Source organism: Amblyraja radiata, chromosome 10 (assembly GCF_010909765.2).
Source record: "Amblyraja radiata isolate CabotCenter1 chromosome 10, sAmbRad1.1.pri, whole genome shotgun sequence".
NCBI classification, from domain to species: domain Eukaryota; kingdom Metazoa; phylum Chordata; class Chondrichthyes; order Rajiformes; family Rajidae; genus Amblyraja; species Amblyraja radiata.
This window is the reverse complement of record NC_045965.1, coordinates 20,415,066-20,441,032: the sequence shown is the minus strand read 5'-3', so window position 1 is coordinate 20,441,032 and position 25,967 is coordinate 20,415,066. Positions and strand designations below refer to the sequence as shown.

General features: G+C 40.8%; 1 protein-coding gene across 2 annotated transcripts in view; it reads left to right on the top strand.

Moving 5' to 3' along the window:
• The window catches only part of jak1 (Janus kinase 1), an 84,253-nt gene that overhangs the window by 50,892 nt on the left and 7,394 nt on the right, over nucleotides 1-25,967 (top strand). For both annotated transcript variants that reach the window (XM_033028292.1, XM_033028291.1), the window contains exons 8-19: nucleotides 1,308-1,465; nucleotides 3,291-3,414; nucleotides 4,430-4,646; nucleotides 11,486-11,604; nucleotides 13,613-13,765; nucleotides 14,659-14,746; nucleotides 17,865-17,998; nucleotides 21,786-21,921; nucleotides 22,917-23,068; nucleotides 24,332-24,485; nucleotides 25,136-25,230; nucleotides 25,724-25,916. In XM_033028292.1, coding sequence (XP_032884183.1) covers nucleotides 1,308-1,465; nucleotides 3,291-3,414; nucleotides 4,430-4,646; nucleotides 11,486-11,604; nucleotides 13,613-13,765; nucleotides 14,659-14,746; nucleotides 17,865-17,998; nucleotides 21,786-21,921; nucleotides 22,917-23,068; nucleotides 24,332-24,485; nucleotides 25,136-25,230; nucleotides 25,724-25,916 — 1,723 coding nt within the window. The remainder of the gene's footprint in view (nucleotides 1-1,307; nucleotides 1,466-3,290; nucleotides 3,415-4,429; nucleotides 4,647-11,485; nucleotides 11,605-13,612; nucleotides 13,766-14,658; nucleotides 14,747-17,864; nucleotides 17,999-21,785; nucleotides 21,922-22,916; nucleotides 23,069-24,331; nucleotides 24,486-25,135; nucleotides 25,231-25,723; nucleotides 25,917-25,967) is intronic.

Below are 25,967 nucleotides of genomic sequence, written 5' to 3'. Positions count from 1 at the left end.
CTTCTTCTTTAATCTTTCAGCCTCTCACATTACAGTTCTATTTGACATTTCCACCCTGCGAATGATTCTGACTAATACAGCCATTAAAACTCTATTTTTAACATATGTATGAATTAAACCATACAAAATGGCACCTGAAATGGCAACTCGTGTATACTTCTCAGTGTAGAAGTATTCATAGTATCCCTACACTCTTGTACTTAAGTATGCTTGTGCCTATCAATAGTAAGATTTTTACTGAACTGTATGCAAAAATATATTTCACTCTTCCAAAGTACATGTGGCAATAAAGTACTATTGAACCCCATTTATGCCTCTCATAACTATCTAAACTTAAAAGTCAGGTCTTTTCAATGCATTCAATGCTCCAGAGAAAACAATCCAATGTTGTTCAATCTCTCCTTACAGCTATTACCCTCTAATCTAGGCAGCACTCTCTTCTGCACCATCTCATAAGTTCATGTCATAGGAGCAGAGGTAGGCCATTCGGCCCATCTAATCTACTCCATCATTCAGTCATGGCTGATCTATCTTTTCCTCACAACCCCATTCCCCTGTCTTCTCCCCATAACCATTGATACCCTCAAGTATCCAATCAAGTATCTGTTAATCTCCGCCATAATAATACACATTGACTTGACTACTATGGCTCCAAAGCCTTCGCACCCTCCATTTGATGGGCTGTCTATAAATGGGATACTGCCTCTGTGAAAGTATGGAAGCATTTTTGATATGTCGGAAGATTCTGGGCTCCTTTGCTTTCAATTGTCATTGATACTGATGCCAACCTCATTGCTCCAATGGCAACTTACTCCAGATCTGCTAACTCATCACAGAGGGAATTGGATGCCAACCAGTGCGGTTTTTATTCCACACAAAGTGTTTACAATTGAATTACCAGATTAACTTAATTTTATTTTTACTATTTTGTTCATCACTTAGCTATTTGGCTTCATAATAATAATAATTAGAAGCCAGCCATTGCAAACTGTAAAATGTGTGATATGCCAACAGCATACAGGGTGCAATTATGTGGAATAAATCAGTAGGACCCGGCGTGGTGTGAGGGAGGTCGGCAAGAATAAAGAAGGATCTGGCATAGTGAGGGGGGGGGGGGGATTTGTAACTTTGTAAGCGCCCTTTATGGGCAACTATTTGCATACCTTGCATATTATTATTGCATATCTTTGCAAGCAAAGAATTTCACTGTGACTTGTCACATTTGACTAAAGTATTCAATTCAATTCAATGATATTAAGTTGGTTACAAACTGTTTCTGTCACGTTCTTAATGTTTTTGTGTATCAGGAGCTTGAGCTGTCATGCTATGACGAAGCACTTTCCATGGTATCTTTGATTGATGGCTACTTCCGTTTGACAGTAGATGCCCATCACTATCTGTGCACAGAAGTGGCTCCGCCTCTGGTGGTGTGCAACATTAAACATGGCTGTCACGGGCCCATACGGTAAATCGAAAATTACCCATCTTTTATGTGAGAAAAGTAGATTTACTTGGCTTAACGTGTAGGAAGGAGCTGCAGTTGCTGGTTTTCACCGTAGACACAAAATGCTGGAGTAACTCAGCGGGTGTTCTTGGCGGCCCGCCTCCCCCCGCCTCCCCCCCCCCCCCCCCCCCCCCCGCCCCCCCCCCCCACAACGCGTCCCTCTTTGCCCTCGCCGGCTCCCCCACACTCCTTGTTCTCAGCGGCCCCCCTCCACACTCTTTGTCCGCAGCGGCCCATCACGCCGTGTCCCTCTCTGTCCTCCGCGGTGCAATCTCGACTGACCAGCGGGACACATGGCCCATCCTCGACCGTAATTCATTGAACTTTGTAACATTTTTAAGGTTTTTAAAACCAACCTTGACATCTACATTTACTCACTTCCATTTCACCGTCTTGTCATTTTATCTCATTCTTTGAGAGAAGCAAGTCAAGTCAAGTCAAGTGAGTTTATTGTCATGTGTTCCTGATAGGACAATGAAATTCTTGCTTTGCTTCAGCACACAGAACATAGTAGGCATTTACTACAAAACAGATCAGTGTGTCCATATTCCATTATATAAATATATACACACATGAATAAATATACTGATAAAGTGCAAATAACAGATAATGGGTTATTAATGATCAGAGTTTTGTCCGAGCCAAGTTTAATAGCCTGATGGCTGTGGGGAAGTAGATATTCCTGAACCTGGTCGCCACCGTTAGGTAAATTCCTCAGCTTTAGAATGATTAACAGATGATCAAATCTGCAGCAGTTTGATTACCTTTTCGCACGGTGAAATTTGGTGGTAATGTTCAAACAAAAATATGCTGGCATCAATCCAGTTAAAGCACTGTCATAGGTTAGTATTTCAAAGTGGTAAGTATCACTCCCTGTTGTTATCTTTGTTCTCCATTGAGTGATGAACTTTGTTCTGTGTGCCAAGTGAATGGGAATAAGTTGTATCTATTCTGGACGGCTCTGGGTGCTTCACAAAAGACGTAAGGAAAAAGAAGGATAAAGAGGGATTTTAACAGTTGGAGAGGCTAATTGTTTTGGGTGGGTTGGTGAAATTTGAGTACAATAATTTGAATGTAAAATTATTAAACCATGAGACAAATGAGAGCAACAGAACCAGTGGAGGTAGGATGATAAAAGGCTGGAAGGGCTGTCACATAAACTGGAATGAGCCCATGAAATGAATTGAGAACTGCAAGTGAAGATTTTTGTATATGTTAGGAGACGATGTAATGTCAGACGTTCAAGAGAGTAGGGGTCCTGGAATCTGATATGTTAGTGACGAGGGGCTTAGTGTTGAATCTGCACAAATTGCAGATTCTAGAATAAGGTTGACCAGAAAGGAAACCATTCAATGAATCAAATCCAAAGATGATAAAGATATTAATGTGAAAGATACAGTGGCAAAGAGGGTGCTGCTAGGCAATGGAGATTGAACTAAGCCATGTTTGTGTTGTGGAGACAGAAGCTCTTTCAAAATTGAGCTGGACATTAAGGCTGCAAAACTCTCACGCTCCCTTCAGAAACATGTGAGCTTCTTATATTTATTTATACTTACTATATGTTATTTATACTGTTGATTGCAGCAGTGTTTTCGTACAACTTAAATAACAACTCTTTATAAAAACCTATTGTACCTGATTTCCTAATCTTTCATTTGGAACCTTTGCCTGTCATTAAAACTTCACACAGCTCAGTTTAAAGTCTCTAATGAACTTTATTAACTTTTCACCGTAACTTTAAGAAACGTGGTTCAAAATTGTGCCCTTTTGCCTGTTCTCTTGTCAGCACTGAATATGCTATCAACAAGTTGAAGCACGAAGGCAATGAGGATGGTATGTACGTATTGCGATGGAGTTGTACAGATTTCAATCACATCCTCATGACAGTTGCATGCAGTTCTCCCCCTGAGGTAACTATTCAGAATGTTTTTAAACAACAAATTTCTGTTGTTTCTTTACACCTCAGTGTTGCGAAGGGCATCCGATTTGCCTTTTTTGTGCATAAAGGTTCAGGCACTTGCCTGTGTTTTGGGGGGAAAAAAACATCCTGCCATCTTCTTTTCAAAAAAAGAAATCGACTTTGCCAACCCACAGGGACGGGGACTTTATTTGGCTCGGCTCAGTAAATTGTTCTTAAACAAAGCTTTTGATGTGACTATAATAAACCTAAACCATAATGAAGTGAATTAGACCTACAAGTAGGAAAGTATGAACATACAGTTCTGTTCACTGGCCTCTAATTCCAGCAGCTTTTCTAAAGGTAAAGCAGCCGGCTGGCTGTATTTTTAAACATTGACAACTAGTAGGTGAGGCCACAGATTCTAATCTCTTGTTGATATAGAAGTTTGCTTTCAGTTGATTGCAGATGGGTGGTCCTATTGCTGTGAAATCACTTCCAGGTGATGCTGTGGAAATAATAAAATTCAGTTGTGACTATTTTGCTGGGATATTATTAGCCAGGATCCATTTCTAGATCTTTATGTTTCTCATTATAACATTTAGTCATTTAATTGATTGAATTGGCTCACTCTGTTTAATAAAACCCAGAAACACTGGCCCAAACTTTTGCCAGCACTTCTAATGTAAATAATAGAGGGCACAGATTTAAGGTGAGAGGGGAGAAATTGAAAATACATCTGAGAAGCATGTTTGTCTCACAGGATGGTGGTTTTAGTTCGAAAATAGGTGTTTGAAGTAGATAGATCTGAATAATGTTTTCAAGGGGCTTGGATAGATACTCACAAATCATTAACATTTTTGCAGTAAATGTTGACTTCGCTGGGGCTAACATTTAAGTGTAGTTCACATTTGCACTTTGTTTTTTGTCCTCGTCCTGCCAAGTAAATGATGACCACCACTTTCTGCAAAAACTTGATAGGCCTTAATGCTATAGATTTCTGAGATTCTCGTTTGCTTCCCCTCTAGTGCTTTGACTTCTGCAATCGAGGCAGTGGCTCAAGAATGCCAAAGCAGTACAAAAACTTTCAGATTGAAGTGGGCAGCAAATCTGGCTACAGGTTGCACGGCTCTGACAACTACTTCACAAATCTCGGGGAACTGATGAAACATCTCAAAGGGCAGATTCTTAAAACCGAGGACATCAGCTTCCAACTCAAATCCTGCTGCCCACCAAAACCACGAGGTAAGGAGGATGAGCGTCACTGCATTTTTAAAGTGAGATGCCTGAATGGAAGTGCCTGGGTCCTGTGCAGAGAACTATTGGGGTTGGAATTGATAATGAAGAAACTGAAGGCTAGCAAGTGGTAGTTTGCTGGTGATGCGATATTCAAAGCCTTTATATTTAGGAGTACGAAAGACCAAATGGCCAAGCCAAGTTCTGAACTGGAACGTGTGAAGAATCTCTTGGCTAGAAATGCATTCTCGGTGGGAAGTGTGGTTCATGTATGTTGTACACTGGTGGTTGCACGTTCAACCTGCTCCATAATTCTCTTCCTTTGTCTCCAAGGGAACCAAACATTGAAAGTGACGGGGCAGTGCTAAATGTAGTGGTTAGAGGAAAAGCTGTAGACACTGCATTTAAATGACTCCCATTCTGTCCACTTTCTGCCTATCTCACAATTGATTCTGCCATGCTGGTTGAAGATGGTGCAAGCACACACCCATCATTTTATCCCCTTCGTTCCCTTTCTCCAACAAACTTGGCTGTGTGCTTCCTCCTTCTCTCTGTATCTGAGAAGTGCAAATTGACCTATTAGTCATCAAGAAGAGAATGATGAAGATTAATGGCTGCTCAACGTCACACTGCTGTCACCATTGGATTAGAGGCAAGCTCTGCATGTGATGAGTAGTGAGCCCAAGTGGTTTTCATAAATTCATATGTGATAGCAGCAGAATTAAGCCATTAGGCCCATCAAGTCTACTCTGCCATTCATTTATGGCTGATCTATCTTTCCCTCTTAACCCCATCCACCTGCCTTCTCCCCATAACTCCTGACACCCATACTAATCAAGAATTATCTGCCTCTCCCTTAAAAATATGCATTGACTTGTCCTCCACAGCTTTTGTGGCAATGAATTCCACCGATTCATCAGCCTTTTCAGCAAGGCCAGAGGATAGGGATAACCAGTTGCCAGTTTGGTTGGTTGCAACACCAGCCGCTTCCAGCCTGAGTCCGGGGACTGCAGTAGATGCTCAGACTGAAGTTTGTTCCATGCGGGTTTACAACATTACTGTGTAGACAAATTGATGGCCTTGCAGGATGCCGCCATAGTCCGGCTATCCCCTCCAACAGATTGCTTGGTTGTTCATCTGCTTCCCATGTGCTGGTGCAGTGGATCCCTAGAGTACAGGTCTGCCCTTTTCTCTGAGGGCGAGTACAGCACAGGATAGCCCTTCAGCCCACAATGTGCACGGGGAACCTGAAGGCAAGATAAATTCATCTCATCTGTCTGTACATGATCCATACCACTCGATTTGCTGCATATCCACGGGTTCATCTGAAAGCCTCTTAAACACCACCATTGTATCTACTTCCACCAACACCCCCAGCAGCATTTTCCAAGCACCCACCACCCTTAGTGTAAAACATTTGACCCACAAATATCCTTTAAACTTTTGTCCCTTTCACCTTAAAGTTATGCCCTCTAATCATTGAATTTCCACTCTGAGAGAAAGCTTCTGACTCTACTCTATCTATGCCTCTCATGATTTTGTATACGCCTATCGGGTCTCTCTCGGCCTCCACCACTCCAGTGAGAACAATACAAGTTTGTCCAATTTCTACTTTTAGCTAAATATCCTCTAATCCATGCAGCATTCTGGTAAACCTCTCATGCATCATTTCCAAAGCCTCCACATCCTTCCTGTAATGATTCGACCAGAACTGCAAGCAATATTCCTAACGTGGCTTAACCAAAGTCCTGTAAAGCTGCAACATGACCTCCTGACTCTTGTACTCAATGTTCTGACCGCAAACGCATCTTACACCTTCTTTATCTCGGGTTACCAAATATTTGTGCTTCACTCCCAGTGAGAGTGGTCCTTGCTGTTGGCTGGGCCCCGAGCCAGATTCCCCCGTCCATTACTGAGATGTTGTAGCCTGCATCCATCCAGACCTCCAGCCCAGGACCAAAGAAAGGCTACCTGTACTCTTCCCTGCTGAAGGAAAGGCTGTACCAATCATTCTGCAATCACCAACAGCACTGTGTGGGAAGACCAGAATACTCATGGCAAAGCAAAGACTGGCCCAACATGAATGCGCTATGTCAACTTGGTTTTAAGGCTTTTATGCCATTGGGCATGATTTCACTCTTATGCCCGATTTCTAATATTTATTTAAGAAGGAACTGCAGATGCTGGAAAAATCGAAGGTAGACAAAAATGCTGGAGAAATTCAGCGGGTGAGGCAGCCCCACATCAGTCTGATGAAGGGTCTTGACCCGAAACATCACCTATTCCTTCGCTCCATAGATGCTGCCTCACTCGCTGAGTTTCTCCAGCATTTTTGTCCACCTTCTAATATTTATTTGTTCACCGTTACTCTGGCTTAGTGACCAAATGGTTTATTCTCATGGTGACAGGGAAGGTTAGGAGTGTGGGAATAAAACTAGATGAGGAACTAGGGCTGAGGTTGTTAATATTGCATTTGACTGTATACATTGTGGGCTCCCTTCCTCTTCAGCAACCGCTTTCTGCCTCCTGCACGGTAATGATGACTGTCTCATCGTAATGTTGAGGTTGTGCAGCTAGTCATAGGACTGGCTCTCCCACCAGTAGGTTTTGAATGTTTGGGACAAAGACCCATCATTTATTTATTTGCCTCTGTACTCCACAATTTGAGATTTGTTATAGAAAAAAATCACATGTGGTTGAAGTGCACATTGTCAGATTTTATTTAAGGGTATTTTTATACATTTTGTTTTCACCATGTAGAAATTACAGTTGTGTTTATAGATAGTCCACCCCCCCCCCCCCCCCATTTCAGGGCACCATAATGGTTGGGACACATGGCTTCACAGGTGTTTGTAATTGCTCAGGTGTGTTGAAATGCCTCCTTAATGCAGGTATAAGAGAGCTCTCAGCACGTAGTCTTTCCTCTAGTCCAGGGGTGGGCAACCTACGGCCCCCGGGTCGAATGCGGCCCGTAACCAGAAATCAAAATTGGCCCGCAGGCGGATTTTTTCCCCCGTAATGATCCGGCCCGCCATGCGCCCCGAGCAGCGGCCGAGCGCTGGCATCCTGCGCAAAACTGCTGTCACGGCCACACACCTTATGTGAACACATTTGGCAGACATCAAATCACGTTTTCACAGAAGGTAGACAAAAAGGTTTTGAGACACTCAGCGGGTGAGACATGCAAGGATTGCAGGAGGTTGCCGATCCCTGCTCTAGTCTTTCCATCACCTTTGGAAACTTTTATTATCAACATGAGGACCAAAGTTGTGCCAATGAAAGTCAAAGAAACCATTATGAGACTGAGAAACAAAAATAAAACTGTTAGAGACATCAGCCAAATCTTAGGCTTACCAAAATCAACGGTTTGGAACATCATTAAGAAGAAAGAGAGCACTGGTGAGCTTACTAATTGCAAAGGGACTGGCAGGGCAAGGAAGATCTCCACAGCTGATGACAGAAGAATTCTCTCTATAATAAAGACAAATCCCTAGACACCTGTCCGACAGATCAGAAACACTCTTCAGGAGTCAGGTGTGGATTTGTCAATGACCACTGTCCGCAGAAGACTTCATGAACAGAAATACAGAGGCCACACTGCAAGATGCACACCACTGGTTAGCCGCAAAAATAGGATGGCCAGGTTACAGTTTGCCAAGAAGCACTTAAAAGAGCAACCACAGTTCTGTAAAAAGGTCTTGTGGACAGATGAGACAAAGATTAATTTATATCAGAGTGATGGCAAGAGCAATGTATGGAGGAGAGAAGGAACTGCCCAAGATCCAAAGCATACCACGGTGGTGGGGGTGTTATGGCCTGGGCATGTATGGTTGCTGAAGGTACTGACTCACTTATCTTCATTGATGATACAACTGCTGATTGTAGTAGCATAATGAATTCTGAAGTGTATAGACACATCCTATCTGCTCAAGTTCAAACAAATGCCTCAAAACTCATTGGCTGGCGGTTCATTCTATAGCAAGACAAAGATCCCAAACATGCTGCTAAAGTAACAAAGTACATTTTCAAAGCTACGAAATTGTCAATTCTTGAGTGGCCAAGTCAATCACCCGATCTGAACCTAATTGTGCATGCCTTTTATATGCTGAAGAGAAAACTGAAGGGGACTAGCCCCCAAAACAAGCATAAGCTAAAGATGGCTGCAATACAGGCCTGGCAGAGCATCACCAGAGCAGACACCCAGCAACTGGTGATGTCCATGAATCGCAGACTTCAAGCAGTCGTTACATGCAAAGGATATGCAACAAAATACTAAACATGACTACTTTCATTTACATGACATTGCTGTGTCCCAAACATTATGGTGCCCTGAAATGGGGGGACTATGTATAAACACTGCTGTAATTTCTACATGATGAAATCAAAATGTATAACGATGACCTTTATTAAAATCTGACGATGTGCACTTTAACCACATGTGATTGTTTTTCTATTACAAATCTCAAATTGTGGAGTACAGAGGCAAATAAATAAATGATGGGTCTTTGTCCCAAACATTATGGAGGGCACTGTATTAACACCTGCACCAGAGAACATCCAACAGAGTTTGTGTCTTTCGTGAACCTTATGAGTCACAGATGTCATTTTGAACCCCAAAGTAATGCCCAAAACAATTGGTCTGTTTAGAATCCAATCTCTCACATTGATTGATCCAAAGCCATCTATCTCAATTCTCAAAATGCTTACTGCAAAATTGGTTTACGTTCTAAGTTAGGTACATGGACTTGCTTATGCCATGTAGCTGTTAACAGAACTGATTTTACATGGTCACAAATCAAAATGAAGCTGGAATATTATTCATGAGTTCATGAGTGACTCGCTGCCTATAGAAACCATTACATTATTGACACGAGATTACAGATCCTAGAATCTTGCGCAAAAATCAAACTGATGAAAGGCATCAGTGGGTCAAGTAGCATCTGTGGAGGGAAATGGACAAATTATGTTTTGGATCGGGACCCTTCCTGAAGTTTCTTTTTTACCTCTACTTTATAACTACTAAAATACATTTTTGCAATTTGGAAAGACACACAGAAAATAAAACTAATTGCAAATTCTTAAAACATGTATTACTACGATAAATGCAAAGATAAATGCAAAGAATCTTACACAACCTTTAGTCATCATGTGCATGAAAAGTCGCTCACGTTTGTGCTAAATTCTTCTCGATTTAAATAATTGAATTTAAAATGTTCTGTCCACAGGTCAATGGGTATCTGTTTTCTTGTTTATTGCAGAAGGGAGTTTCTTATCAAAACATCTTGCTCGGATTGACCTTTAGATGTGGCTGGTGTGATTTTCTGCAGACCATATCAAGCTTAACCTTATATGCGAATCCTCATTTATGTGTTGGAGGGTTTATTTGCGGAGCTTGTTTAAAGAAATACTATCTACTCTTTAAACCAGCAACTCTAAAAATATTTTAGACGTGGAACTGTGCATACATTTTATTGAAATCATTCTTGCTCCATTCTCCCACTCCACCGTGTCAATTTAATGATTTGAGACACAATCCAGTGCAGGAAGGACAGAGTTAATGTGGTTGTACTTTGTTTATCAGTTTTGGGTTTCCTGACTGACTGAAGGAACCTGTTGACAGGTTGGAATTTAGTTGATAATAGTTTGCAACTTTTTAAAAGAAAAAAAAACATGTTAAATTCTAAGCAAATATATCTCATTTTGAGTTTGCCTAGATTTGCATTGCCTATAAATTTAAATGCATTTAAGTCCATCCCGTTGGCAGCTTGTTCTTTTTTTTGCTTACTTTCACATAAGGAACAGTGGTCTGCCACAAGAAAGCTATCACCCAGTATTAAGTTGCTAAAATGATTTGTCAATAAATATTTTGTAGCATGCATAAAGACTCGTAGGCTGACAATCTACAAAGCAACCACGTATATGCTCCTTTCCTCCTTTGAACCCACGCATACAAACCCACGCATTGCTGAAACCTACACATACTATCAGTCCCACATGTACGCCCACGCAGTCCTGTGAACAAGCCTGCACATCGTGCATTTTGATGCTTACAGCTATTAACGTGGATAATTTCAAAAAGCACGAGGAAAAAAACAAAGACAAATTATTGACTCGATCGTTAGAGATGCTGCTGTTACTGTCAGAGGAACCATTCCAACCTTGACGTATTTTTAATTTGAAATGCCCACAACCGACTACTTTTAAAAATTTAATTTATTTTACAGAATTATTTTGATTTGTGTTATTGCATATTCAGACCTTGAACTTGTTCTGATATTTAGTTAAATTCTGACTGATTTTGCATCATCTGCTTTTGAAATCACAGGGCAATATACCTGACTAAAATCTGTTGGTCTCAGGCTTGAAAAGTTCCCTTGACATAAAATTGATCTGGTGGGAGACAATTTTCTAAATTTCCATGAAAAAGTATTTCCTGATCTCACTCTTGAAACATTTATCTCCAGTTTTAAGATTCTGTCCCCCAAAAAAAACCCATTTAAAAAAAAATAGAAACCCGATCAACTTCCTTTAACTTTGTAATAGTTCCACCTGTCTGAACTGAAGGGAATACAGTTTGCAACCAAATTCTTGTGTCTAATGCTGTAAATGCCTTGTCTTTTTGGTGAATTCGCACAGCAGGGGGCCATGGGCAAAACTGAGCAAGTGCTCCATTTGGAATATGATCATCTGTATAAATTTTTAAAAAGCACAAAGTGCTGAAGTAACTTGGTGGGTCAGGCAAAGTCATTGGAGGAATGGACAGGTGATGTCTTCTTAATTCTGACACAAGCTCTTAATTCTGATACAAGGAGATGCAGAAATAAAATCCATTTACTTTCTTGCTGCAGAAATCTCAAATCTGCTGGTGATGACAAAAAGCTGGTCCCAGATGTCACAGATGGCTGCAAGCAACTACAACTTAAGTCAGCTGAGCTTCCATCGAATCCGCAAGGAGGAGATTTGTCAGGTGGGTCGTGTCAGACTGTGTTTCATTGTTAAAGACCTGCACTGGGGCATAGTTATGTTGAGGCCTTTTACTGCCCAAAATACATTGCCTTTCTTATCTGTAAAAATAGGCGCTTTTGCGTTGAGAACTGACCATCCTCAGCGAGACGTTGCATTAATTTGGTTTCCTGGTAAGTTGTACTGATAGTGTCAGAGGCAATGTCAGCTGACTGCTTTTAACATTCTCCAAAGGAGTGGAGATCATTAGTGATGGAGTGGATGTGATTAAGAGGGTTCACAAATGCTAGGATGGAGAGCCATGACCTTGTGGAAGGTAACATTAAATTACAAAGTGACCTTAATACATTTAGCAAATGGACACAATTCTATACAATACAATACAATACAATACAATTTATTTATTGTCATTTGAACCTCAAATTAAGTTCAAACGAAATTTGGTTTCTGCAGTCATACAACAAGAAAAGAACAAAGACACACAACCAACACAATTTACACAAACATCCATTACAGTGAATCTCCTCCTCACTGTGATGGAAGGCAAAGTCTTGTCTCTCCCCTGTGTTCCATTCTTCTCCCGATGTTCAAGCCCCTGGCGGGCGATGACAAGTCCCGCAGCCGTTAAAGCCGCGCCAGGCGATGTAAGGCCCCGCTCCGGGTCTTAATGTTGGAGCCCCCGGCGAGGGAAGGCAAATCGCGCGGCCGTTAAAGCCACGCCGGGCGATGTAAGGCCCCGCTCCGGGTCAATTTCAACCCCGCAACTCGGGCGGGAGAAGTTGCCGTTGCGGGAGCTCCGAAAAGTGGTCTCCCACCAGGGACCCGCGAGCTCCCGATGTCACCATCCACCGAACCTGCGGCTGGAGCCTCCGAGCTCCGGAGTCGGGTCACAGCCGCGCGACACCGCAGCTTTCCATTCTCCAAAGCCGGCCAGCCCTACGATGAGAAGTCCACAGGCTCCGCGACTGGAGCCCCAGGTTGTTCGGGTTGGAGGCCGCTCTACGGTGCTAGGCCCCAACGACAATGGAGACCCAACAGGGAAAAGGTCGGGTCACCCGTACAGGGAAGAGATTTAAAAGTTTCCCCCTCCCCGCCCCCCACATATACACAGCTAAAAACAATATAAAAACCACAACAAACTCTACATTCAACAGGACAAAAATTAAAAAAAGACAGACGGACTGCAGAGGCCGCTGCAATGTCGGTCATGCCGCCCACTTGTGGTAAATCAATTTCAATGAATGCAAATACAAAATTGTGCACATTGGACCGAGGTAGGGTCGAACAGTGCGCTCTCAAACCCTTTAAAGCTAGCAGTGATGGAGGTCAAAAGAGGCATGGCAGAGTGGGGAGGGAAAGAGGGAAGATTCCATCCACATAATCAGTGTTATGTGAACAGGTATTGAAAATAATCCAAATTGCGTGGAGTGCTGTACCTTATGGAGAGGTCTGGAGATGAAGGGGATAAAAGTCATCCTGCAGCCATTCATGGGCCTGTTTATACCACACCTGGAATAGTGTACAGTTTTTTCTCAGCCTGCCTCACTTCTAGCAGTGCAACATAGGGCATAGGCTCTGTGCTTCATAAATCATAAAACTTCATGATGATCTTTGCTAAATGGTATAAAGTACTAACTCAGCAGAACATACTGCTTTTGACCAAGATCAGCTAATTTAGCTTAAACTAGATGATGAAATTAGGTCCATGTTTCACTGACATAGTGCACTTCAAAGCAGTGACCTTATAACCTATTGGGGCATTCATTGCTGTTGTGAAACAGAAATGAGAAATTCAGCAGAAGTGGAATTAAACCATCCTCCTCTTCGTGTGAGGTGCACCATTCAGTTCCTTTGTTTATAAATCCTACACACGGCTGACCTTAGTCAGTCGATCTACTTCCTAATTTGTCATGAGCAACAACAAGTCTCTTTGTTGAGTTCCTTATTGTGTCCTATATGAGGTTTAGCACCATATCTAATTCAGTATCTTCTGATTGATTTGTAACCACCAGAATGAACACCTTGGAAGAGGAACCAGAACAAACATTTATTCTGGGACACTGAATTACAAAGATGATGATGAAGAGAATGGAAATGTCTACAACACAAAAGACATCCGAGTAGTCCTTAAGATCCTTGATCCAAGTCACAGGGCCATCTCCCTGGTAAGCTGGAACTCTACTGTACAGCAGTAACTTTATCAATGTTAATTTTCTGCTCGAGATGTTTTATTTTCTTGTCTGGGCAGATTGTCCCTCCTTGTTTTTAAGTGCAAGATGCACGTGACTGGTTGACGATTCTTGACTGACCGAAAAGAAACATTGTTGGAAATCAGAAGGAAGATGATTTTTTCTAATTGTTAAATCAAAGACCGAGCATTGCCAATGGTTCTTTTCAATCTGAGCATTTGTAAATTACATCCTCTCCATCAGAACTACAGTCCCTAATCACCTCCATGCAATGGCCAGCATGTTCATATCTGCTCAAAATTTACGCTCAAGTTTTCCCTTTGATCTGGTATTTTGTTGGTTCACATGCTTGATCAATGGTGTTTTATCATTAATGTTTTATTATTAATAATGTTTAGTGTTTTCTGAGTCATTCGTATCTGTCACTATGTCATGTTGTTACTTGTGGGCGGAGCACCAAAGCAAATTCCTTGTATGTGAATACTTGCCCAATAAACTTACTTACATTGTAGGGATCCACCCTGTACCAACTCACCCAGATCTCTCTGTCACAGTGATGCTTTGCATGTAGCCACATTCATTCACCATGTTCTTGCTCTCCACACTGAACGCCAGATTTCTGTTCTGTAAAGCATCAAATTCAAGCTATTTAGGTAAATCCTCAGCCTCACTTCTTTAGGCCTTTCACATCCAGCTGCCCCAGAATGTCAGGTTTGTAATATTAATGTAATTCTTAAAGTTTAAGTTGAAAACAATACTTTCCAGAAAATCACTTAGCTCCGAGATACTGAAAACTAGCAGAATCTTTTAGTGTTAATCCCTAGTCGTGTATCATGTAATCAATGAAGCAAACTGTATTCTCTTCACAGGCTTTCTTTGAAACGGCTAGTATGATGAGGCAAGTTTCTCATAAGCACATTGTCCTCTTACATGGAGTTTGTGTTCGAGATCTGGAAAGTAAGTAACGTTTTATTTACTAGTTACAGGGGTGGCATAATATCCAATCAGCGCTGAGATTACACTTGAATCCACTGTAGACTGAATAATGAGCTGTCCCTTTTAGACAAAAACAGTTTGAAATATCTTGACTAAAGATTAGATTAGATTAGATTTGTTTATTGTCATTCAGACCTTTCGGTCTGAACGAAATTTTGTTTCCCTGCAGTCATACATATAATAAAAAAATGACAAAAACACACAATCAACACAAATTTAACATCCACCACAGTGAGTTCACCAAACACCTCCTCACTGTGGTGGAAGGCAAAATCTTAAAGTCTCTGTCTCTTTGTTCTCCCTCTGCGCCGAGGCGATCCAGGGGTTGTCACCCCACCGGGTGATGGTAAATCCCGCGGCTCAACCGTGCTCCGCGAACGGGCCGGTTCAAACTCCGCGGGTGGTCGCTGCCGCCGCCACGGTTCCGGGGCTGAGTCGGGTCTCCGTTGCCGCTGTCGCTGCCGCTGCTGCCGCCGCCACAGCTCCGGGGCCGAGTCGGGTCTCCGCTGCCGCCGCCACAGCTCCGGGGCTGAGTCGGGTCTCCGTTGCCGCTGTCGCTGCCGCTGCTGCCGCCGCCACAGCTCCGGGGCCGAGTCGGGTCTCCGCTGCCGCTGCTACAGCTCCGGGGCCGAGTAGTAGTGTACTCTGGCCCACAGCCTGCTAACAATTCTGTGTTGCTAAACTAGGCTAGGTGCTAGTGATTACATCAACTGTAGTTTAGTTTAGAGATATGGTGCGGAAACAGACCCTGTCTGCGCCGACTAACTATCCTACACACTAGGGACAATTTAACCAAGCCAATTAACCTCCAAACCTACACGTCTTTGGAGTGTGGGAGGAAACTGGAGCTCCCGGAGAAAACCCACGCAGGTCACTGGGAGAACGTACAAACTTGATACAGAAAGCACCCACAGCCAGCATCGAACCCGGGTCACTGGCGCTGTTAGTCTGCAACTCCATCGCTGTGCATTGTGTTAAAATCTGCTATCCAAAAACTCCTTGCGTTTGGATATAATACACAGTTTTAAAAATAAAATCATATTATAATTAGTTAATTATCAACAAAATGTATTCATTAATTACTACAGAACGGAACACACATATTGAGCACCAAGTGGGTTGCAGAGTAAATTCAAGGTCCACAGATGTTCCTGTTATCCTGGAGGCTCTTTGTTCGGTCTAGCCATAATGACATTTGAAAATACTCTAAACGTTCAAAAAGATTGTGCTATAAGCAATCTAGTTCTAGGTTTGCTGTCCCAAGAGATGAGGAGGGATAAATGGAATGCATAGAGAGGCAGAGATAGAGTTTGAAGGCTGACAATTGCTGCAGTAGTTAATTTTGTATAATTGTTACACATTATTAATAATCTTTCATTATTATGATTTATTCCATGCATAAAACTATGTTTTTAATTTTCTCCTGAAGAGGCTGAAAATTATTTTATTCAGGGCTTACTTAACAGTTTATTTAAAAGTCAATACAACTCTAAAAATCAAAACATTATCATGATGGAAGCCATTAGACCATTAAATGTTGTCTACTTCTACTGGAGTAGTCCCAACAGCACCATTCCCCCACAACCTTGCAGATTATTCCCTCTCAAGCATTTAAAGCGTGGGTTGATTCTGGTTTATATAGGTGGTGAATTCAATATAATAACTACTTAGGAGAAAAAAGTGTCTGCACATTCCTCTTGCATCTTTTGGTCCAAAGATATCTGTCCCCGAGAAAATAATGAATCAAAAAAGCTGAAGGAGAATTTACATTAAACCTTCCTAGCAGTTGATTTTAAAACATACACAGCCAGCTGACATAGTTTAAAAACAAGGAACTGCAGATGCTGGTTTGAGGAATTAGATAAAATGCTGTAGTAACTCAGCAGGTCAGACAACATCCCTGGAGAACATGGATAGGTGACATTTAGGGTCAGGGCCATTTGTCTGGAGAAAGGTAGAGGAGTCAGGGGATATGGGTAGAAGGCAGGAATGGGGTACTGATTGGGGATGATCAGCCATGATCACATTGAATGGCAGTGCTGGCAAATGGCCTACTCCTGCACCTATTGTCTATTGACTTTTTTATGTATTTCCTCAGACTTTTCGTAGCATTTTCCTTAAAGTATAAATATCCCATTAATATCAATGTATCTGTTTATATTATGGAATGAGGCAATGTTTCACTTTTTCTTCCTCGCTTGTCTATTATATCTACCCACATTAAGTAGCTAATTTTCAGCAGTTTAGATTCCAATGACCAAACTTGGTAAATATACTTCAGCACATGCACAACTTTATTAGGCATGGGCACGATATAATGGGGAGGCACCAGGTTATCTGAGGTTTGCCCATTTTGCATCGCACTCCAATATCGCCATGTGGTATCCAAGTATAAATGGAGGCAGAGTGATTGTTCCATAGATCACTGAAACCTCAACCTCAATGTTTCGTTATCATTTAGTTGCTTGGAACATGCTAGACCAAACTGATCTAATCCGCATAGATAATTGACATAGAATATTTTGTTTTTCTCGCTGGATCACTTAACTATTTTTAGAATTTCCCCTGTTAGAGCATGTGTTAGGTTTCTCAGCAAGAAGCCTCGATCATTAATAACGGCTCCTGAAACTGAATGTGGTGCTGATTCTTAGGAGAAGAAACAGTCTCTAGAAGGCTCATAATTAAAAAATTACACTATCTAGTTCCTGATGTTTAAAATAAGATGATCTACATAATGGTTGACATCTCCCTTCATAATTATAACTGTCCAACAGTAGGCTAGCACAGAAATTGTGCTGAGTTAAGACTGTTATCGCCTTTCATGGTATTACTGATGAAGTAAGTAACGAAACCATATTTTGGTCACTTCTAAAACTGTCAGCTCCAAGACTTCCTCTAATCAGCTGTATAGAATCTATAAACAAGGAATGAATATGTCCAAATGCATTCTGTAAAATTATGTGCCATTTCAAAGAAAGTTCTATGTACTTTTTATTATCCTTGTATTTCTAATCGAAAAGGAGATTAAATAAAGGCATGGTTGAAGATACAAACGAAAACTACATTTTTTCCCCCCTAGGTATTATGGTTGAAGAATTGGTTGAATTTGGCCCACTTGATTTGTTCATGCATCGAGAACGTGAACATCTTTCAACTTGCACACCATGGAAATTTCTGGTTGCTAAACAGCTGGCAAGTGCATTGAGCTATCTGGTAAGATTACAACATTAAAACCGTTAAAATATATGTGTGCTTGCATAATGTAGCATGTAAATTACAATAAGGTAAAAAGCAGACTAAATTCTCCAAAATGGTAATAAGTTGATAAATGGAGTGTCGGATGGAACTCCGTCTTAGTGACTGAGATGGTACAATTTTGAATTAAATACTTTAATTGGGAGAAAGCTGAGTACAGTGGAAGGGGATAGCAATTTGGAGTTTCATTTATTCAAGATAGTGGAAAAACTCAGGTGGCAAATACCATTGCAAAATATAATAAATTAATTGATCTTGTGTCAGGAGGTTAAGAATATGCAAAGGACATTATGATGTAACGTCTTAGGGATGTAACATCTTTGGAAGATTACAGAAGACATGCACGGTACAGTTTTAGCCTCCACATCAATGGAAACATTCTGAGGCAACATTACAGTTACTTTTAAGAATGTTCTAAAATAATTAAGGGATTGACCGAGAAAAAGACCGCACAGTCAACATGCATGATGAAAAGAAAATCATGTTTTGAGGTTATAAATAACATAAATACTTAGGAGCAAAACAAAAGACATGGTACATTCAGATTTTTGGAAGGTCATCCATAAAATGACATAGTGATTAATGCTGAGGCCTCAGTTGTTCACCATCTACATAAATGGTTGGGTGAAGGAATCAAGGGCTATCTATCCAAGTTTCTTAATGATGTAAAGCTGGGCGACTGTGTGGGCTGGGAGGAGGATGCAGAAGTGCTTTGGAGGGATACTGACAAAGGGAAGTGAAAGGGCATAGCACATGGATTATAATGTAGAAAAATGCAGGGTCATCCACTTTGGTAGAAAACTAAAGTGGAGCATTAAAAAAATCCATGGTGTTGGTTAAGCACACAAAATAAGGTCAGCTGTAGGATAATAAGAGTTGAGATATATTGTACAAACTACAGTGCCCTCTATAATGTTTGGGACAAAGATCCATCATTTATTTATTTGCCTCTGTTCTCCACAATTTGAGATTTGTAATAGAAAAAAAGTCACATGTAGTTAAAGTGCACATTGTCAGATTTTAATAAAGGCCATTTTAATACATTTTGGTTTCACTGTGTAGAAATTACAGCAGTGTTTATACACAGTCCCCCCCCATTTCAGGGCACCATCATGTTTGGGACACAGCAATGTCATGTAAATGAAAGTAGTCGTGTTTAGTATTTTGTTGCATATCCTTTGCATGCAATGACTGCTTGAAGTCTGCGATTCATGGACATCACCAGTTGCTGGGTGTCTTCTCTGGTGATGCTTTGCCAGGCCTGTATTGCAGCCATCTTTAGCTTATGCTTGTTTGGGGGCTAGTCCCCTTCAGTTTACTCTTCAGCATATAAAAGCCATGCTCAGTTGGGTTCAGATTGGGTGATTGCCTTGGTCACTCTAGCTTTGAAAAACTCCTTTGTTGCTTTAGCAGTATGTTTAGGATCATTGTCTTGCTGTAGAATGAACCGCCAGCCAATGAGCTTTGAGGCATTTGTTTGAACTTGAGCAGATGGGATATGTCTATACACTTCAGAATTCATTATGCTACTGCCATCAGCAATTGTATCATCAATGAAGATAAGTGAGCCGGTACCTTCATCAGCCATACATGCCTAGGCCATAACACCCCCACCACCATGTTTCACAGATGAGGTGGTATGCTTTGGATCTTGGGCAGTTTCTCCTCTCCTCCATACTTTGCTCTTGTCATCACTCTGATATAAGTTAATCTTCGTCTCATCTGTCCACGAGACTTTTTTTCCAGAACTGTGGTTGCTCTTTTAAGTACATCTTGGCAAACTGTAACGTGGCCATCCTATTTTTGTAACTAACCAGTGGTTTGCATCTTGCAGTGTAGCCTCTGTATTTCTGTTCATGAAGTCTTCTGCGGACAGTGGTCATTGACAATCCACACTTGACTCCCGAGGAGTATTTCTGATCTGTCAGACAGGTTTTTTCTTTATTATAGGGAGAATTTAGCTGTGGGTGTCTTCCTTGGCCTGCCAGTCCCTTTGCGATTAGTAAGCTCACCAGTGCTCTCTTTCTTCTTAATGATGTTCCAAACAGTTGATTTTGGTAAGCCTAAGGTTTGGCTGATGTCTCTTTATTCTTGTTTCTCAGTCTCATAATGACTTATTTAACTTTATTTGGCACAACTTTGGTCCTCATGTTGATAAACAGCAATAAAAGTTTCCAAAGATGATGGAAAGACTGGAGGAAAGACTAGGTGCTGAGAGCTCTCTTCTACCTGCATTAAGGAGGCAATTAAACACACCTGAGCAATTACAAACTCCTGTGAAGCCATGTGTCCCAAACATTATGGTGCCCTGAAATGGGGGGGGGGACTATGTATAAACACAGCTGTAATTTCCACATGGTGAAACCAAAATGTATAAAAATACCCTTTAATAAATTCTGACAATGTGCACTTTAACCACATGTGATATATTTTTTTTCTATTACAAATCTCAAATTGTGGAGAACAGAGGCAAATAAATAAATGATGGGTCTTTGTCCCAAACATTATAGAGGGCACTGTATATCGGACCATGATGAGGCCTGGAATGTTGTGTACGAGATGGGTCTCACAAACTAAGCAGCGGTATAAAGTATGAAGAGAATACTAATGTCAGATATAATGTGGTGAAGGTTTGTCAGAATGGATACTGGGATGGCAGTTTTGTTGTATAAAATGAGGTTAATCAGGCTGAGCTCATTATCTTGAGTTCAGAAGAATGAGAAATGATCTGGTTGAAACTTTAGAGGGTTGATGCAACATGTTTGTTCCCATATCTGCGATGTCTAGAATAAGGGGGATTATCTCAAAGAAAACAGGTTTGCCTTTCAGAATTGTTGGTGAGGAGAAATTTATTCACCCAGATAATAATGAATCTTTAGAATTCTTTACCAATAAGGTTATGGAGGCTTAGTGCTAAAGTGAATACAAGACGGATAATGATAGATTATTGAATATTAAGGGAATCAAAGGATGTGGGATAATAGAGGCCATGGTCTTACCGAATGGCAGAGCAGGTATGAATAGCAGATTGGTGTATTCCTAGTATTACTTTGTACATGTACATTTTTAGAATAAAAATTGATTGATATGTAGATGGTTGAGGAATGGAGAATAAATGGAATTGGAACTCTGTCTGACTACTGACTGCATGAACGAAACCTAATTATAGAATTGTTGGACAATTTCATATTGTAATTTCTATTCAATAAATTGTTTGCGATTATAAATGTCATAAAGACAAATGCTTTCAGATTATTCATTTTCACTCAAAGCCTATCCTATTGTGCTTTAATTTGTTGTTTGAAGATGATCAGCAAGTATTCTAGGTGCCAACAACTCCTCGAGCACAATTGAGTTTCATTCGAATTATCGAATATGACGGGAGTGTCATGCAGCAAACTCTAGTTATGCTTTTTGGCACAGGTGCTCTCTGTAACTATGTACATATCCCTGGTGGGGCGAGCAAGCCGGTGGATAAATATTTTGTATCACTGCTTGTGCTGTTTTACCGCTTGGATGCTTTCCCGAGGCAGCGTGAGGTCAAGGAAGTATTTAAAGCAGAATTAGTAATTAATTTGGTACAGTTAAAGTGACCTGGGATGAATTATTTAAGACTTAATGAGCTGAGGAGCCTTTTCTACTCATGATCTGTTGCATAATTTTCAATCCACATGGAGAAATATTGAAGATGCATTTAATCATAGGGATCAAGTATGGAACTAACATGGATCAATTTCACAAACAGGAGGACAAGAACTTAGTGCATGGCAATGTATGTACAAAAAATATTTTGCTGGCAAGAAAAGGGATTGAAAATGACGGCGGTCCATTCATCAAACTTAGTGACCCAGGAGTTCCTATATCGGTGCTGTCCAGAGAAGGTAATATTTTACTGCCTTCAATTTTGGTAAAAAGGGGTTTTGGTGTGGAATTATGGAGTTTATGTTACCTTAATTATCAGAGAAATATTAACCGCTCGATCAGTTTACATCTATATTTTCTTGTGAGATAAAGGCTGAGAGTAGGCTGTAAGTTGCAGTGAGGCATGAGTAATTTGGGTGGAGTCTGTTGAAGTCTAGGGTGTGACAAAGTCCCAACCTTACCAACAATACCAGCAGGCAGCAAGCTGGCATAGTGATAATTATTACATTTGGTGGCATCAGGAGCAGGCATCATGGGAGTGACAGGAGTGGACAGATTTTCAGGCTGTGGCCAGGCTCAACCTAAACCTGACACTGGGATTTGAGGTGAAAGGTAACAAGGGTGAATCCCTTTCTGCAGTTAATGTTACACAAGTTATAAACGGGGATGCGAATAACACTCTCCATCTCAGCTTTGTTAAGGAAAACACAAAATACAAACCCAGTTAATACTAATAATAAACTGCTTGGTTTTGGGCTGAACTCTTCCACTTGGCAAAAAACTCAGAGCAGTGAGCCTTGGTGCCTGAGTGCTGACGAACACAAAAGTCCTTCTCTTGATCATCAACTGTTGTTATAAAGTATCTAGTTGTGGATAATTAGATAATCTACCTAATTATCTAGGTATGTTGGAGGAGAAAGGCAATGAGGATGAACTCTAATTCCAATGAGTTTGAATAGACAGGCGGCAATATTTGACAGGCCTTGCACATTGAAAAGACTATTTGAGATCCTAAAGAATGGTGGCACCTTGGTATTATATCTGAGCATGAATCGGTAGTCAAAGCAGCTAGAAATCCTTCAGTCTGTGTTAAATTAGTGAACTCAGAGAAACTTATAAACCAATAATTTTTATTGTAAAGGAAAACTTAAACATTAGCTTTTAATTAGGATCAAGAAGGACCTCTGAAGGAACATGCTCCACTTATTTATTTGCTTGTTTCTTACTGTTGTAGAACGTGTTGAGCGCATTCCATGGATTGCACCTGAATGTGTAGAAGAGTCCAAACACACGAGCATTGCTATAGACAAGTGGAGTTTTGGAACAACCCTGTGGGCCATCTGCTATAATGGAGAGGTGCCTCTAAAAGATCGCAGCCTGGCCGAGGTATTTTAATTGTGAATAAATCTGCTTTTCTCTCCTTATTTTCAAAATATCTGTTCCTCCTACTATCCGGTTGTATTGGATTTTTAATATTTTTAAAATCTGCTCATATTCTAATCAATATTTAAAATGAATACAATGGAAGTGGAGTGTATATTTGTAATCTTGCATAAATATGCCCAATCACATACAAAGTGACAATCGATTTCTTTATTCACTAAATTCTTGGTCATCAGCTGAAATCTCTATGTCCAACGTGAGAGTTGAGCTCTGAGTCATAGAGCTGCATAACTCAGACCCAACTCATCCATTCTGACCAAGTTGTCTATCTGAGCTGGTCCCATTTTGGCTGCGTTTGGCCCATTTCCCCCAAAACCTTTCTTATCTATGTGCTTGTTTTTTTTAATGTCATAATTGTACTACCTCCTCTGGCAGTTCGTTCCATAAACACACCACCCTCTTTGTGAAAAAAATGCCCTTCATGTCCCTTTTAAATCTATCCAGTCTCACATTAAATCTATTGCCTCTAGTTTCATACTCCTAAACCTGGGGGAAAAGACTAGCTAATCACCTTATCCATGGCCCTGGTGATTTAATAAGACCCTATAAGGTCAGCCCTCCTATTGTCAGGGCACAATGACCTCGCCTATCCAGCCTCTCCTTCTAATTCAAACTCTCCAGACCCAGTAACATCTCTTAAAAAGACATGTGGACAGGTACCTGGATAGGAAGGGTTTAGAGGGATATGCGTCAAATGTGGGCAGGTGGGACTAGTGTAGATGGGCCATGCTAGTCAGCAGGGGCAAGTTGGGCCCAATGGCCTGTTTCCATGCTGTATGACTCAATATTTTTGCACCCTTTCCAGCTTAATGGCTCCTTCGCGTAGCAGGGTAACCAGAACGTGAGAGGGTACTGGGGCCTGACATTTCTATCCTAACTGGTGAAGGCAAATGTGCTAAACACCTTCTTTACTGCCCTGTGTCACCATGGCATGGAACTATGTACCTGTACGTTAGAGCTCTGTTCAACAACACTACCCAGCAGCTGGCCATTTACTGTGCAAGTCCTGCCCTGGAATGAAGAAAAAGTATTTGAATGTGACTGATTAGTTTGTTTTTGTGTTGCTAAATGGCTTTATAAGATTCCTGGTTTTGCGAGAAAGCAATCTCATTTCATTTATCTAGTTTATAAAATGTTGTGCCTTCATTCTCTGTCTAAAGCTTCTAATCTGCATACTGTAATATGCTTTGTTTATTTACAACACAGAAAGAAAGATTCTATGAAGCTCGATGTAAGCTAACGCCTCCATCCTCCTGTAAGGAACTGGTCGAGCTGATGCAACAGTGCATGACCTACAACCCACCTGAGCGACCCTTCTTCAGGGCCATTATGAGAGAGATTAATAAACTCCAAGAGCAAAGTAAGAAACAGCATTGTCAGGAAGATTGTGTGTTTGGCTGCATCTTGTTAAAATAACTGTTTTTGTTTCATTCCATGGTTCATATGATATAGCCCAGAGACTGTGCAGGCCTGGTTTCCATTAACCTAAGGTCATTGGCAGAGTGATACCATGTACACTTGCGCCACCTCTGGTGGCCAGTCTTAGTTTCATGGCTTATTTTATTTTGACTATGTGGTGACCAGAGTGGTGCCTGCTCCTGTTCTTGTCCTATAGCAAATGACAATTTTTTATTAGTTGCTGGGCTGATCCTGACTTCTGAGCACGTGAAAAAGCATATCAAAACAGAATTGTTTTAAGGAATACTTAGTTTGTGCAGTGGTTTTTCTGTCTTAGTGCAAAATTGCTTATTCATCTTTGACTAAAAATTGGCATGGATATGATGATTTTTGGGCCAATTTGGGGAATTCAGTGTCAAATACACATTCCATTATGACAGTGGCTGTATGGTTAGATATGGCCAAAGATCTGAGCAGTAGATTAAGAAGATCAACCAATTGTCAATTGCATGGCCTAAAACAAATAACACTTGGCAAATATGATTGTGTTTTTTTTCTGGTCTATTTTTTTCACTTTTGTTTCAAAAGTCTTTTTTTAATGTTTATGATCAGATCCAAATATAGTTCCAGAAGATGCACCAAAGGCAGAAATCGATCCAACCCATTTTGAAAAAAGATTCCTCCGTAGAATACGGGACCTTGGTGAGGTAATTAACTGATTTTGTCTGCACTTGATTTATTAGGCTGTACTTAGATATTTTTCAAGTTTTACTGAGAAACATGAATAAAGGTTGAAAGATCCAGAAGAAAATGAACACGTTTGATCATTGTGGAAAACTCTATATTACTGAAAATGTAGCACAAGAGGCAGTAGAATCTGGAACAAAGGATTGGACCTTCCAATCTGAAATGTTGGGAAATCTGAAATGTCCTCCTCTTTCAGGAAACACGATGTCCTGATTAATATGATAAGGTATTCTCATGCAGTTCCTCCATTTGTTCTCTCACAACACCCCACTCTTGCAAACAGAACTTGGGTTTTGCTGTGAGATATTAAACTGTACAGTTTGAGCTTTGATTTAGACAGCAATACTCTTTCCACAGAGTTCCTTGATCATCTTAGAATAAGCTACTCAGCAAAATAGTGGTTCTCTCAATCAATTTGGAGAGTCAGTAACACATTTTTTTTTCATTCACAAGGGTCACTTTGGGAAGGTTGAGCTCTGCCGTTATGATCCAGAGGGTGACAATACTGGAGAACTTGTTGCTGTCAAATCACTGAAACCAGACAGCAGTGACGAACACAAAGCAGATCTCAAACGAGAAGTTGATATTCTAAAGACTCTCTACCATGAAAATATTGTTAAGTATAAAGGAATATGCACAGAAGAAGGTAATGCCCCGTTTCTTAACTTTTTTGATGTTTCTGAAATGTTATAAATTG